Source organism: Pieris napi, chromosome 19, assembly GCF_905475465.1.
Source record: "Pieris napi chromosome 19, ilPieNapi1.2, whole genome shotgun sequence".
In the NCBI taxonomy this organism is placed as follows: domain Eukaryota; kingdom Metazoa; phylum Arthropoda; class Insecta; order Lepidoptera; family Pieridae; genus Pieris; species Pieris napi.
Window position 1 is genome coordinate 1,464,242 of NC_062252.1, and position 14,227 is coordinate 1,478,468.

The following is a 14,227-nucleotide window of genomic DNA, read 5'->3' on the forward strand; positions in this document are numbered from 1 at the left end:
TTTTATAATCAAGATAATAAAACATAGGTATAATCTAAATGTAAAACGTTACTGCATCAATTCTATATGTAGTGCTTATAGATCTAATCAATTCATGGATGACCTGATTTTATTTATAAATAACGAAAACATCTTAAAATTTGTCTTTCAAAAGCATAAAATTTAGATAATTTAGGTCGTAATTAGACGAATATAATAAGACAAAAATGTTGGCTTTTGTCATAGAAGACCGATTGAAAATCTTTCAAAATTTATGGTTTTAATTTTTTTTATGCATCATTAAAATGTATATGTTTATCGTCGTTTATCAATCGAGTGCCATCTTGCGGGACTATGTGAACGTACAAAAACCAAATCTGATCGCGCGGTATTTTTGAATAAATTAAAAAAAAAACTAAAAACTAAATAAATGTAATAAAATTATAACTCTCAGAAAGGCAAAGTTTATACAAATTTATACTTCCTTTTCGTTTTTGTGCATAACTAAAATAAAATAATGAAATTAACTTTGGGACAAGGAAAGAATTTTTGTATTTTTTATTATTAAAAAATTGAAAATGTGATAGTTGATAAATTGACAGCAAGCTTAAAACTTAAACCAGAAATGATTTGGCATTCTGATAAACAATAAACTACAAGCTCCCTCCTTATCAGAATGCCAAATCGTAAAATGACTGCTTGACGACTGATTTGAGCGCGACCACCGCTGCGAAAACCGCTCTGAGAGTTCGAAAAGTGAGTTACAGAATCGCAAGGCAGGTCATTAAGGACCAAAAGTTGACTGTTCGAAACTTTTTTGTATTAGTAAGCAACTATGATCTGTAGTTTATTTGTATAGGAAATAATAATAAGTTAATAATACAGTATTGCAAAGATTGCTCTAGGATTTAACATGTCAGGCTGCAAATCTGTCTTGATACCCGTAACGAAGGGGAAAAAATTAACAATACAACAAAATGTTCGAACTCCCTTGTGCCTCGGATACATTAAGCTGTCAGTCGAGGTTCTGCGCCTGCTCTCGTGTCTTTGCGGATGTTCGTATTTTCTATATTTTCACGAAAGAAAAAATCTAAGCAGCAGATCTTTTCGAAAATTGTACTAACCATGGAATTCTCGTCGATCGAGTCAAGTCCCATGACAGTGACGTGGAAGTTCACGATGGTTGGCTGGTCATCCTTCTTTGGGGGTCTCATCTTGTCATACAGTCTAGGGTCATCAGGCAGCAGGTCTTGGAAGGAGAGCAGCGTGGACCTGATAATGAAAGATAATTTAATTTTCAAAAAAGCCCTGTAAAATTATTAGCTCAGTGTATTAAATTATTGTTTTTTTTTCAATAAACGAAGACAGCAAGGCGTGGCGGTACTTCACTCCAGGCCACCTCTTGCTATAAAGGGGAAATTCGGCCCCACAGGGGGAACTGTTTACGCTTCCAGGTCGAGACCAGTACCAGCTCCTTCCTCTTTACTGTAATCACCGTAGAGCAATTTGAATCATTGGCAGTCACTCACTTTACGAGCAGCTTGATCCCTTGAGAGATGTGGGATCTCTCCGTATGTACAATGGAGAGTGTTCAGAAGAGTTGTTCAGGTTAATACCTGCAGCTGAATTTCATCATCGGTCGTCGACGCAGAATATGAAATTCCACCCTTATAGCCTCGACGTCCAATGTTCCACAGAGAACTTTTAAGGCATTTTTTGCCATGTACCATCACTATGTAATTAGATACCCACTGAAGAGCTCACTCACGCTCTTCAGTGCGATTCCTAAAAGGCCGGCAATGCGCTTGCACTTGCACTTAACATCAGGTGACTATAAGAATACATGATGGTGACTACTAAAAAACTTGTGGAGTCAGTGGTGAAAAGCCAGAGAAGTGGCTAGATCGTGTGCACTAGAAGAGAAGATGCACCAACACTCAATTGAATATCTCAAGACATTCGATTCATTTTTTTTTTTTTAAGACAATTCACACCAATTGACCGAGTCCTATGCTAAGCTGGTGAAGCTTGTGTTATGGGTACTAGGCAACGGATATACATACATATTATAGATAGATAGACATATAAATACATATTTAAACACCCAAGACCTAAGCACAACACCAAATGCTCATCAAATCGATGTTCGTCTCAGCCGGGGATCGAACCCGGGACCCATGGATTCGCAGTCAGGGGTACTAACCACTAGACCAATGAGTCGTCAATTGGCAAGAGTGTTTCAATAAGCACATATGTACCTGTTTATATAATATAAAAACATAAATGCATATTACCTTGTTTATTTAGTTAATTAAGGACATATTTAATTACAATACTTTATTACTTTAAAAGGTTGTATGCAATTACGTTCCCATATGAAACTAGAGAAAATTTTTATTTAACATTTGAATCGTTTAGAATTTCATTTTACACAGTTGGAAAAGCCCTCAAAGAAAACAGCATGACGACTAATTGGTCTAGTGGTTAGTACCCCTGACTGCGAATCCATGGGTCCCAGGTTCGATCCCCGGCTGAGACGAACATCGATGTGATGAGCATTTGGTGTTGTGCTTAGGTCTTGGGTGTTTAAATATGTATTTATATGTCTATCTATCTATAATATGTATGTATATCCGTTGCCTAGTACCCATAACACTAGCTTAGCACTTACCACGGGACTAGGTCAATTGGTGTGAATTGTCTTAAAAAAAAAGCCAATACTACAGACAAATATTATTTAAAGACACGGAAAACATATTAAGTGGAGCATATAACATTTTTGCCGCGCACAACCACTATGTGGAACCAGCTGCCCACTGAAGTATTTCCGAACCAATTCGACTTAGGGTCCTTCAAGAAAAGAGCGTACCTATTCTTAAAAAGCCGGCAACGCACTCGCGAGCCCTCTGGCATTGAGAGTGTCTATGGGCGGCGGTATCACTTAACATCATGTGAGCCTCCTGCCCGTTTGCCCCCCGTTCTATAAAAAAAAAAAAATTAAACTTATAACATTTCAAAATACACTTATATTTATTAAATTAAGTCTTGCTAAGCTGTGTAAAAATACATAATTCGTGTTTTTTTATAGCAAACCAGCCTATGGGGCGCCCAAAAACGGCAGTCATGGAGCCCATGGGCACCCATTGTAGTGGGTTGGGCCCCTTAAAGGGTTTCAAGCATTCGTGTATGTTATGATATGTATATCGGGAGACTTTAAATTTCTTTCCGGTATTCGAACTTTTGTAACAGTTAAGCCGTAACGTATCTGTCGAAAGGTTTTAATTAAATTTTAAACTCTATTGTTAACTTTTAACAACAGTTAAGTACATTTAACTAGTATCAAACCGAGTTTTATAAGCTTATATTAGCGGATAAAACAAGTTACATTTTACGTTATAAAAAGACTTGATATACTCATGTGCTGATGTTCATATTGAGGGCATTGTTAGTGTGGTCCAGCATTCGAACCCCGGCAGAATAATCCTGACAAGGAGGTTATCAGGTTATGTATTTAGGCTTCCATGGATGTGTTAAAGATGTCGTAATTGTTTGGCCATACATTTCTCGAAAACTAAAAATCGTATCGGCACCGTCTTTCATCGAAATCGGTTTTATACGCGAAATTACTCTTATTATGTATTTATATATTCTTTAATTCTTTAAATCTTTATTCGTTATCTCAAAGATTTTACAATAGCTGATAAGTGATTGGGACCTCCTTTTAAGCGCATAAGCACTTGTGTTAGGAGAACCCGCTCTTCCATTACATAGGTGTACTAACTAATTATAATTTAATTTAACACGTATAGCTAAGCTAAGTATTACAATTTACTAAACATAATCTAAGGTTAAAATGTGAATAATGATATATGTGTGTATGTGTATGTGTGTGTGTGTGTTTGTGTGTTTATGAGAATGAATTTTCATGACTGATTGTAGAAGTTGACTATTTACTAGTGTATTATAATTCATGATTACCTACAAAGGCTTCAGTGTCTTCATAGCTAAATGTTTCTAGGATGTTAAGTAGCGACGTTTTACATTCATGTTTATTCAATGTGTATATATTTAATATTTTATTTAATTTATTATAAAGTTTAGCAGCTTGGCATTGAAATTGTCTCATAGCAAAAACTGATTTAGATCTCTCAACAGGAGCAACAGTATATTTGCGTCTTTTGCTCAGTTTGCGACCATCATATTTAAGAGACTTGTGCAATCTTAAGGTAGTGCAAAAAATGTACAGTTGCCTGACCGATAAGACACCACAAGAGGCATAAAGATCAGAGGTGGAAAATCTATAAGGCTTAAACATCATTACTTTTAGTAAAATTCTTTGTGCCCTCTCCAGTTCCAGGAACTTCATCTTTGTAGCACCCCCCCAAACTGGGATACAGTACACTAAAATTGACTGAGCCAGCGATGTGTATATCTGTATTAGTAGATGTTTGTCAGCGATGTGCCTTAGAGTTTTAAATGTCCAAATAAGCTTTCGAATCCTACTTATAACTTGTTCTAGGTGCTCATGCCATGACATTCTTTGATCAACTACCACTCCTAGATATTTAGTGTGATGAACTTTATTTATAGTTTTACATGTACAGTTTACTCTGGTGCTACAGTTATGTATTTTTATTTCTAGATCTGTTTGAGGTTGGGCGCTATTGTATTTAGTGAAGAAAATGTATATATCTAAATTACTTTTATTATGTATGCGCAACATACACATACCAATCTATAAAAACCGTGAGGAACTATAAAAATATTCCGGATATTACCCTTAACTCGTGCAAAGCATTGTCTACACTTGATTTTTATAATAGGGGGCAAACGGGAAGGACCGTCGCCTGATATTGAGTGATACTGCCAGATCGCAAGTGTGTTGCCGACTTTTAAATTTTTACTTCTTGCTAATAAAAACTATGCATGAGATAGAACCTGAAATCTGAGTGTAAAAATCAGAGGATGTCAAATAGATATGACTGACAAACGGGGTATGTTGCGTCAACTCTCACTCAATCTACGCCAAGATCTAAATTTGACCTTCGATCTGATTTGCTTAAATATAAACCAAAACTCCTTTTTTTTTTAATTCTAAGAAAAATATTAATGTGACAGGCTCTACAGGCAAACATAAAAATCATGAAGGAGATAAAATTTAATTTATAATAATTTTACTGTTATAATTAGATTACTAGTTTGTTCGTTCCACTAAAATATTTTATGGTTAAATTCGTGTTCATTTATTTAATTTATCATTATAGAGACACATATTTGGAACCCGTAGTACACGTATTGCGTTAAAGCCGCACCCGGGATATATATATAATCGTAGTCACGACTTGTATATATATATATACCCACCAGTCGTGACTTTTACGATACATTAATGTTCTACTGCATTAAAGTTTAAATATTAACGTCATGCGATAAGGAAACGTCTCAACATTTTGTTCCAATAATACAAGAAGAAAATCACAATTAGGCGAATTTGCATGGTCACGTGAAGCATAAGCTAATGTCTATGGAATTATATGTTGCGTTATTACCACGATTTGAAATAGCTACATCGAAATGTAAAGAATATTGTATGTGAAAATAATACATTCAGCTACATAGAGTAGCTGTTTTATATTTTATGCAAGGGCCGGATTTAGAGGTTTGGAAGCCTAGGGGCAACAAAGGAGTGGAGGCCCCCTGGCCCCAGATAATTTTCCCCAAAATGAACAATTTGTTTAGTCGAGTTTTTCGAGAGATTCTTTAGTATTTAACAAACATATAAAAATATATCACACGAAATGTTGTTTACTAGTCGGAATTTCTATTGTGGAGGACCCAGGGCTGTAGCCCCCCCCTAAATCCGGTCCTGTTTTATGATTTGTTTAAACAATAGCAGTAATCACAGTCGCCCAATATTTTATATATAAACAAATTTAAACAACGAAACGCTTAATTATTAAAAATCTCTAGGAGATTATAGATATAGATATAGAATATAATAAGATAGGACTTTTTTGTAAACAGCGCTAAGAAACCCCGTATTTCAATTTGAATACGTTTTAGTCATACTGAAATCTAACCAATAGGACCTTCTAAATATATAAATAAAAAAATATCGCTTGATAAATTTAATAATTTTAATAGAGGGAAAATAACTTGCAAATGAATATATTATATCACTGCATACTAAACTTATGCGCCTGAAATAAATTAAAAGCAATTCTAGATTCTGAACACGCACATTAAAATTCATTTAGGAGTAAAAATTTTGCATCCAATAGATTGTAGGAATTTTATTGCGTCTTCTTTTTTTTTATAGAACCGAGGCAAACGGTCAGGAGGCTCATCTGATGGTTACTGATAGTGCCCATAGATATTATCAATGCCAGAGGGCTCGCAAGTGCGTTGCCGGCCTTTTAAGAATTTTTACGCTCTTTTCCCGAAGGACCCTAAGCTGCATTGGTTTGGAAATACGTCAATGGGCAGCTGGTTCCACATAGTGGTGCGCGGCAAAAACTGCCTTAAAAAACGCTCATTTGTGGAACCACGGACGTCCGATGATGAAACCCAACTGCAGGTATTAATCCGAACAACTCCTCTGAACACTCTCCATGGTAGAAAGGCTTCACACAACCGGGAAGTCCTGGTTTCGATTATTGGCGAAAAGTTAGCCGTTTAGTTAGTTAGGCAGTACTCGCGCTGAAACCTGACATTTAAAAAATACACTGTACATAAAAATAAATACATTGGTTTAGGATATTCGTGAAATTTATCGAGGTTTAGTCTAGTAATAGTGGTGTTATCAAACCCTAACTTTTGTGAGTCAAAGATCTTTGTCTTAATATTGGGTCTTAATCTAAGTGAATAGTATAACTTACTGAGCGTAACATAAATCGCCAGCCCCCAGCCACAGCCGAAGCAGAGCAGTAGCTAACCACAGATACCTTTCGGCCGCCATTTTTATTATTAACTATAAGTACATTTTAATTCATAAAAAAATAGTCTTCCTAATAATTTTTAACTTCACTTATTTCATTAGTTAGGAATATATTTATCGTTCATTTTAAATTTTTAAATTCCTTTACATGAATATTACGATAAACGCGTTCAAAAGTTCGTAACTTTTTTGAGTTCTGATTGACGGCGTGCGGACGAGCGAACTAAAGGCGGTAAAAATTCAGTTTTGTATGAATATTCCGCGCATGCGTTTTTTAATAAGCAGGTATTTTTATCTGTATTTATACTGATACTCTTGTGGATTATATCGCGTGAAGGAAGTCCTGGGTTTGATTATATTTTTGTGTTTGTTTTATAGGTTTTACAATATTTGTATACATTAGTTAAATACTTATCTTTATATATATAATTCTTCTGTGAGTGTGTATGTCACTGAACTTCTCTCAAACGACTGGACCGATTTTGATGAAATTTTTTGTGTGTGTTCAAGGGGATCTGGGAATAATTTAGATTCACAAACCAGCCCGCCAGATGGCGCTGCAGTCGGTACTTTCATACTTTGCTTTACTAATTGCTTGAAATATCATGCAGGACAACGTCTGTCGGGTCCACTAGTATATGTATATATTATATCGAGCTCTACTTACTATACTCAGAATTATTTATTATAATTTTTTATAATACATGACATCATGGAACTATACGATCTAGCCTAATTTACTAAAAAGGATATTTAACATAAGACAGTGTCCAATACCACAATACAGTCTCTATTAAGTTGAAGATACTCTGTTCTTGTGTTCAATTTTTTTCACTTACCATAGTGTAGCACTTAAGACCAACGTGCACTAATTCCAATGGTTTCACCTTTTCAGTCTTCTCATTAGGCCCGTGGTGTCAAGGAGTTGAATAGCCTCGACATTCACGTAATGGTGGAGCCTATGTTTGTGGGCTCCAGCGGTCTTTTTATTATTGTGGCGACGTCAAACAAAAACTTGCGCTTAATTTTTGAAGGTCAATGTTAAAAGTTATTAATAAAAGTCGGTGCTAATTATAAAAATACTTATTGCGTCGCGTTGCGGCTAGCTTGCAGTCACTTGAGGCGACTATTGCTTGTCACTCAAGCACGTTTCAAACCACTTTTGTATTGATTCTCAACCAATTTGGCTTTCATCTCAACTTCTTAGACCAAGCGTACCTTTGTTTTGACTGATTCGAAATAAAGAGTGTTATTTTGGTATAGTAGTCGAATCTCGATAATTTAAATCTCCCTTGAGTTATTCAAATAATTGTGAGTAAAAAAAACAAGCGTTTATATAACCACGAGGGGGAGGGGGAATCAAGTAAGTTTGAAATTCGTGATTTATTAGTTCTACATTATTATTATGTATTAACATTTAAATACAATACACAATTCACAAATTTTTATTCAGAAAAGAAGGCTACGTATTTGCGTGTTGTTCCCACGAGAATGTAAGTGCGTCTATTTCACCATGCCTCCTGCTGATAGAGGACAAATCTTTGTTTTTAATTTATTTTATTATTATTTATTACTTAAGATGTCATGTGGAACATGGTGTAATGGTTGCAGCTCCTTACAAACGTTGTGTTAAACAAAAAACTATACGATTAAAAAGAGTGGCTTCTGTCCTACGTCCTTAATTTGAGAACTGCAGTAAATGTAAAATTAGAAGCATTTAATGTGTATTTATTTTTTGACGTTCATAAGTGTACATTGTCTTACCTATATAAATACATGATTTTTGACTTTGCTATATTCTTAGTTTCCAGTTTATCATTGTCAAAAAAATAAATAAAAATAATTGTCAGATCTGTCCACGATAAACACTTCAAATTATAGAGAGTAAGGAGGTCCGGACTTCTAATTATAGCATGTTGGCCAACAAGAAAATATTTCTTTAACTTCAAGTTACCGAGGGGATTAATTGTAACTGATTGTATTCAATTTATCGAGCATTTATCAAGGGACCGAAAAATATTCAAATTTTCTAAAGATTCAATTTAACGAGAATTCATTAATTAAGAGTCGACTGTATAGTCAAATACGTCATCTGTAAGTCGTACGCTAAATATATGTCACCGTAAAATTGTAAAAACCGTTAGATTGTAATCTATTTCGCGAGATTGTAAACTGTCGAAAGATTGTCAACTTAACATACTGCTTGCAATTTAACGTATTATTATTCGGTAGTTATATGAAATTGTTGGGAAGTAAAATTAATCTGTAATTGACAGTGTGGTACAATCTACCGAATACCGATAACCGATAACCGATAGATTACAATCTAACGGTTTTTAGAATTTTACGTTAACATATATAAACTAAAAGAAACAATGTTTATCTAAATTAGGCTTTGGTCTTTCCGTCAAGTTTTTATTATGATAAAAAGAGATAGAAAATCAAATTATATTACAAATTAAATTGAATTACAAAAATGTAAAAAAATCAAATGAACGTTGGACATATTTTTAGTAGAAATTTTCCCATTCTTAAGAAATTTTTCTCCCTATGTTGGGATACAATAGAAAAGATAAATTTGGTTTTCGTAAGCATCCTCAAAGTTAAGTGCGAGCAACGACATCCTCTAGAGTTACTCGTTAGCCCATATAGTCTCGACAATATAAAATAAAATCCTAAATAAATTCACCAATATTCATGAGAATGTAGAAACACAATGTATGATATTAATTGCACGTTAGCAGATATTCATATCACCCGCATAGTTTTATATAGACATAGATATAACATTTATAACCTAACAAAAACACACACACATAAATACACAAAATAACAATAATCAAAGAAAAAAAAATTAGAGATATAATTTTTTTTTCATTTGGTTCGTTTCAAGTGTGTAATGCGTGTGTGTTGTATTGAAAATAATTTTCCATAGCGTTGGTCTTTCTGCCAGAGACCACGGCAGCTAGTAATATAGATTTTAGTTTTTATATTTGTATAATATTGAAATTTAATTTAAAGGCAATTCATATTTATTTAGTTTTTTGCATTTTAAAATATCATATATTTTGCTTGCTTGCATTACAAAACTATCCAACTCAAAATATCTTAATTCATATAGGTAATCAAGTACAGTTATGAACGTCAACAGAAAATATGTTAAATTGATTCTAAATTTACCTACCAGTTCGCAAGTCAAGGGCGTAGAGCGGGCAAGAAGAACTGGCAAGAAACTCTATGCCACTCTTTTTGATCGCCAAGTTTTGAGTCATACAAATTATTTGTAAGGTAGAGATACAACAATTCATAGTTATTAATTATATTTTAAACAAGTTTAAATAAATGTATAGGACTGGACTGGAATATTAAAGACATTTTTATAATATCTTACATTATATTAGACATAAGTTTTAACATAGTAGGTATACAGGAAATGCCTGTATGGTTCATAAAACAGGTTTTTACGTTATCAATTCATTTGTTGCAACAAAACATCACAATCAAATATATTATCGTATAAATACATGAAATTAGCTTGTGCTTACTTAAATGATATTACACCATTCTTTAATCACGTAAGAAAAGTTTATAATAGTAGAAAATAGTATCTCAGATCCTGTGAAATATTATTGGTTTAATTTTAATTCCTTCCATCAGTTTTTAAATAGGCTCTGGACTAGTTCGAGATAGTCGAGCATGGCTACCATATTAATTATTTTGTCGTCATAATAATGTTTTATTATTATGACGACAAAATAATTATAATCTCTACGTGGCACTAATTAAACACTCATTCATCCTTTTAACGCCTTTGATTTCATCCTCTATATCTTGTAGCGTTCTATCTTTGGTCTCTATTAGAGTGAAATATAATCCTATAACACATACAAGTAAACACGTTGCAAAAATCGCGAACATCCCTTCAACGCCCAATTCATCTATAATTGTTGGTATAAATTTAACAGTTATCGCATATAGGCCAGTAAACAATACACCGGCAGCAAATGAACCTGTACCTTTGTGCTCCAATGGATATATTTCTCCAATCACAGTAAACGCTGTTGGAATTACCCCTACAAAGCCCATAAACGAATTGAAAACAATTAATGAAGGTGTCAGCCAAAGCAGGTCCGCGCCGATCTTATGATTCGATTGCAAGTAAATAATAAGACTTAAAATATATGTGAGGACTGTACTGGTAACTCCAAAGTAGAGAAGGATTTTTCGCCGTGAGATTCGTTTTATAACAAAGCCCTGGAAGATCAAAGCAATCATGGTAAATATATCGGCAGCTATCGAACAGTATACTGCTGTTGATGTATCACCAGTTATTTCTACAACAATTTGTATTATGTACAGTATCATATAATATCGACCTGAAGCATCAACCATCAAAGTTAGTAACGCGACTATTAATGTTGGCTTCATAAAGTCTTTCCGAGCGAATTTGCCCAAAATCCTTTTAACCATCTCCATCGGAGTCTTTGGCCTTTTATTACGTCTCTCCATTTGAGCTGTTAGCAGTTCATCTAGATCTTTTATACTCTTCTGGGAATTTCCAAAGAGCCAAATGTGAGACTTCTCACATTCCTTGTATTTGCCCTTCATAGCCAAGTAGGCTGGGCTTTCTGGCCAAAAGAGTATCATGACTGTTGATATTGTGTAAGGGACCACAGCTATAAGTGCGATTTGTCTCCAAGTCCACGAGAAATATAAAGAATGACAGAGTAAAGAACCTACTGATACACTTGCTTTCTTTATAGTCATAAAGTAACCACGTCGTTTGGGATGTGAATACTCGGCAATGATAAAAATGGTAATAGTTACGCCACCCATATCAATACCTTGAATAAATTTTCCAATAAACAATCCTGTAATGCTATTTGAAAAGAAGAAACAAAGGAATCCAATTGATAGTAGGCAGTTAAGAGCGATGTGAATAGTCTTTCTTCCGAAATGTTGGAAAAATGGTGGGAGAACTAGAAGACCCACCAATCCCGCAAAACCAAGACTTGCAGCTGAAACAAGGGGGCTTCGTCAGTGTCTGAGATAGTAAAGTCGGAGTCATACATTCCTCTTCAAGCGTACTATAAGTCTCAAATACCATAGTAGTCTTTCAGTGACCAAAAGTAATCGAAACTTCTAGTTATATGTTGATTAATCGCGTAAAGCAAAAAACTTAAAAAGTTATTAGTTCTTTATTTAAAGTTATAATATAGTTTACTGAATATTCTGCATAGTATATAATATTATGCAGAATATTCAGTAAATTCTTTCAAAATTCTAGCATACTTACAAATCCATGATACTTCCTCTGGTGTAGCTCGTATGTCAGTAGAGTTAGATAGAAGAGCTGGGTTTAGGACAGAAGAGAAACTAAGCATGAGACCAGTTCCGGCTGAGTGTACGCTGTCTCCTATAAGTATTAGACTCTGTAAAATAAAACGTAATTTCATAGTACAAATAAGTCTCGACCAAGGTCCTATGTTAGAACCAAATTCTTTAACAGCCTTTATAAATGCATACCTATAGATACTTATTTTCTCCACATGTTGTTGGATTGGTGGGGACGAGATTTGAATCATGGGCAAACAATTTGGTTTAAACTTTATTTGATTATTTAATTTAAACTTCAAAACATACCTGTCTCCAAAAATATACGTCTTTAAAGCAGCTCATGTTTGTGACAATTCTTTATTTTTTGGTTAATCAATCGTCCGGACTATCGAAACATAAAATACAGGTAATATTGGTTTTTTAATAAAATTCATGGAGTAACAATTTGTTGTACGACTTTGTATGGTTATAAAATAAGTTGATTTATTTAGTATTTAGTAGACACATTTTTGGATCGTGAAAAATTTATTCACTCTTTGGATTATTATTATTATTATTAAAGCTTTATTAATCTATACAACAATTGGTTAGTTTACATTCCTTAGACTTTAGTATTAGTTAAGTTAGTATGAGTTTTTAACAAAATTTAAGTTAGATTTATTTTTAATTTTTTAGTGGTCTAGTTTTTGTATGGCCCCTTTTAGGGTAAAGGCCTCCTCCATATTTTTCCATTTCTCTTTGTTTTGAGCAACATTCATCCAGTTTTCCCCGGCTAGTTCTACAATGTCATCTGTCCATATTTTCCTTTGTCGTCCTATACATCCCTTTCCAGTAGGTCCAGTCCATTTCGTTATTTCTAGTGTCAGTGTCCATCTTTTATCCCGCGCTCTAGCAATGGTAGGGGAGCCCACGATGCTAAATGGGGATTTACTCGAGCGTCGTAGAGACCTATTGGGATGCAAAGCTTAGATAAAAAGAAGAAAAAAATGTTATATGATAAATTCCTTTTCATCGGTGGGGGAAGCGGCTATAGATAGTTAAATATGTAAAAAAAAACTGTTGCATGGACATCCTCGAGCGCGTCAGATATTGATAGCATCTATGCCCTACGTATTTTTAATAATGTACGTATGTTAATCTGATCGTTTGCATGATGCGGGTGGTTGTATTTAAGGGTTGAAAATTAAAAAAAAAAATTTTTTATCGAGCGCGTCAGATTTTCTAAGGGAGTGTTAAGTGCACCAAAAAAAAGCTCTCATTCACTAATCTGACGATTTCGATGGGACGCAAACCCACAGCCATTTTCTTAATTTGCAAAAAAAAATCGCAATTTTGAAATACTCAAGCGCGTCAGATTAAGATATATGTGGTTCATCTTTATGTTCTAAACGTACTGTCTCATAATCTGATGATTATCTAGAGGGATTCGCCTGATCTGCCAAAAAAAAAATAGAAAAACGGTTCACCTAAAGGGCCATGCCTGCAACTTCCCGCTAATTCCATTCCTGGGCGCTTAAAATTGATATTTTGAGCTCGCTGAGTTCAAAGAAATAACATTTCTATGCATTTGAGCTCTCCCAGCTCGAAAGTCTGATAGAAGTTTCATAGAACACTATTTTTGGAATTTTCAAACCGCAATAACTTTTGAATGGATCAAGCAATTTTCACGCGGTTGGCGGCATTCGACGCAGTTTTATCATCCTCATAAATAATTTGCAATTTTAATTGATCGAACCACAAATTTCGGAGTAATCCGGTTATTTCGGTTTCTTTCGTGTACGATATCTCTCGAACGAATCAACCGCTTTTGACCAGCTTGGTGGCGATCGACGTGGTTTTTTAAGCTCAAAGGCGGATTAGTTTTTGAAATTGATCGATAAAGAAACCACTTTAAAAAAAAATATTTCTTATTTTTTTTAAGATTTTTCAAAATTTCTCAAAATCTATCGGTCCGAATCGGTTCAAATTCACAGG

General features: G+C 34.3%; 2 protein-coding genes across 2 annotated transcripts in view; both read right to left on the minus strand.

Annotated features, from left to right (window-relative positions):
• Window positions 1–7,131, minus strand: part of LOC125059355 (glycine receptor subunit alpha-2-like) — a 29,676-nt gene extending 22,545 nt beyond the window's left edge. The window contains exons 1-2 of the mRNA XM_047663749.1: window positions 6,858–7,131; window positions 1,104–1,251 (exon numbers count right to left, since the gene is read on the minus strand). Of these exons, the coding sequence (XP_047519705.1) occupies window positions 1,104–1,251; window positions 6,858–6,937 (228 nt within the window). The 5' untranslated portion in view covers window positions 6,938–7,131. The remainder of the gene's footprint in view (window positions 1–1,103; window positions 1,252–6,857) is intronic.
• Window positions 7,132–10,188: 3,057 nt separating this feature from the next.
• LOC125059404 (facilitated trehalose transporter Tret1-like) lies at window positions 10,189–12,675 on the minus strand. Its single transcript, XM_047663817.1, has 3 exons — window positions 12,560–12,675; window positions 12,213–12,348; window positions 10,189–11,934 (listed from the first exon to the last, which is right to left on the minus strand). Exons 1-3 carry the CDS (start codon window positions 12,593–12,595, stop codon window positions 10,685–10,687), a joined length of 1,422 nt encoding a protein of 473 aa, XP_047519773.1. The 5' UTR covers window positions 12,596–12,675; the 3' UTR covers window positions 10,189–10,684.
• Between the last annotated feature and the right edge of the window lie 1,552 nt (window positions 12,676–14,227).

What these genes read in the sequence shown, in the direction of transcription:
- LOC125059404 (XM_047663817.1), bottom strand. Translation starts at nt 12,595, where the DNA reads ATGAGCTGCTTTAAAGACGTATATTTTTGGAGACAG. An exon ending in ACGTATATTTTTGGAGACAG is followed by an intron (nt 12,349 to 12,559) that starts GTATGTTTTGAA and finishes TTTATTTTACAG; the next exon opens with AGTCTAATACTTATAGGAGA. An exon ending in AGAGGAAGTATCATGGATTT is followed by an intron (nt 11,935 to 12,212) that starts GTAAGTATGCTA and finishes CCCTTGTTTCAG; the next exon opens with CTGCAAGTCTTGGTTTTGCG.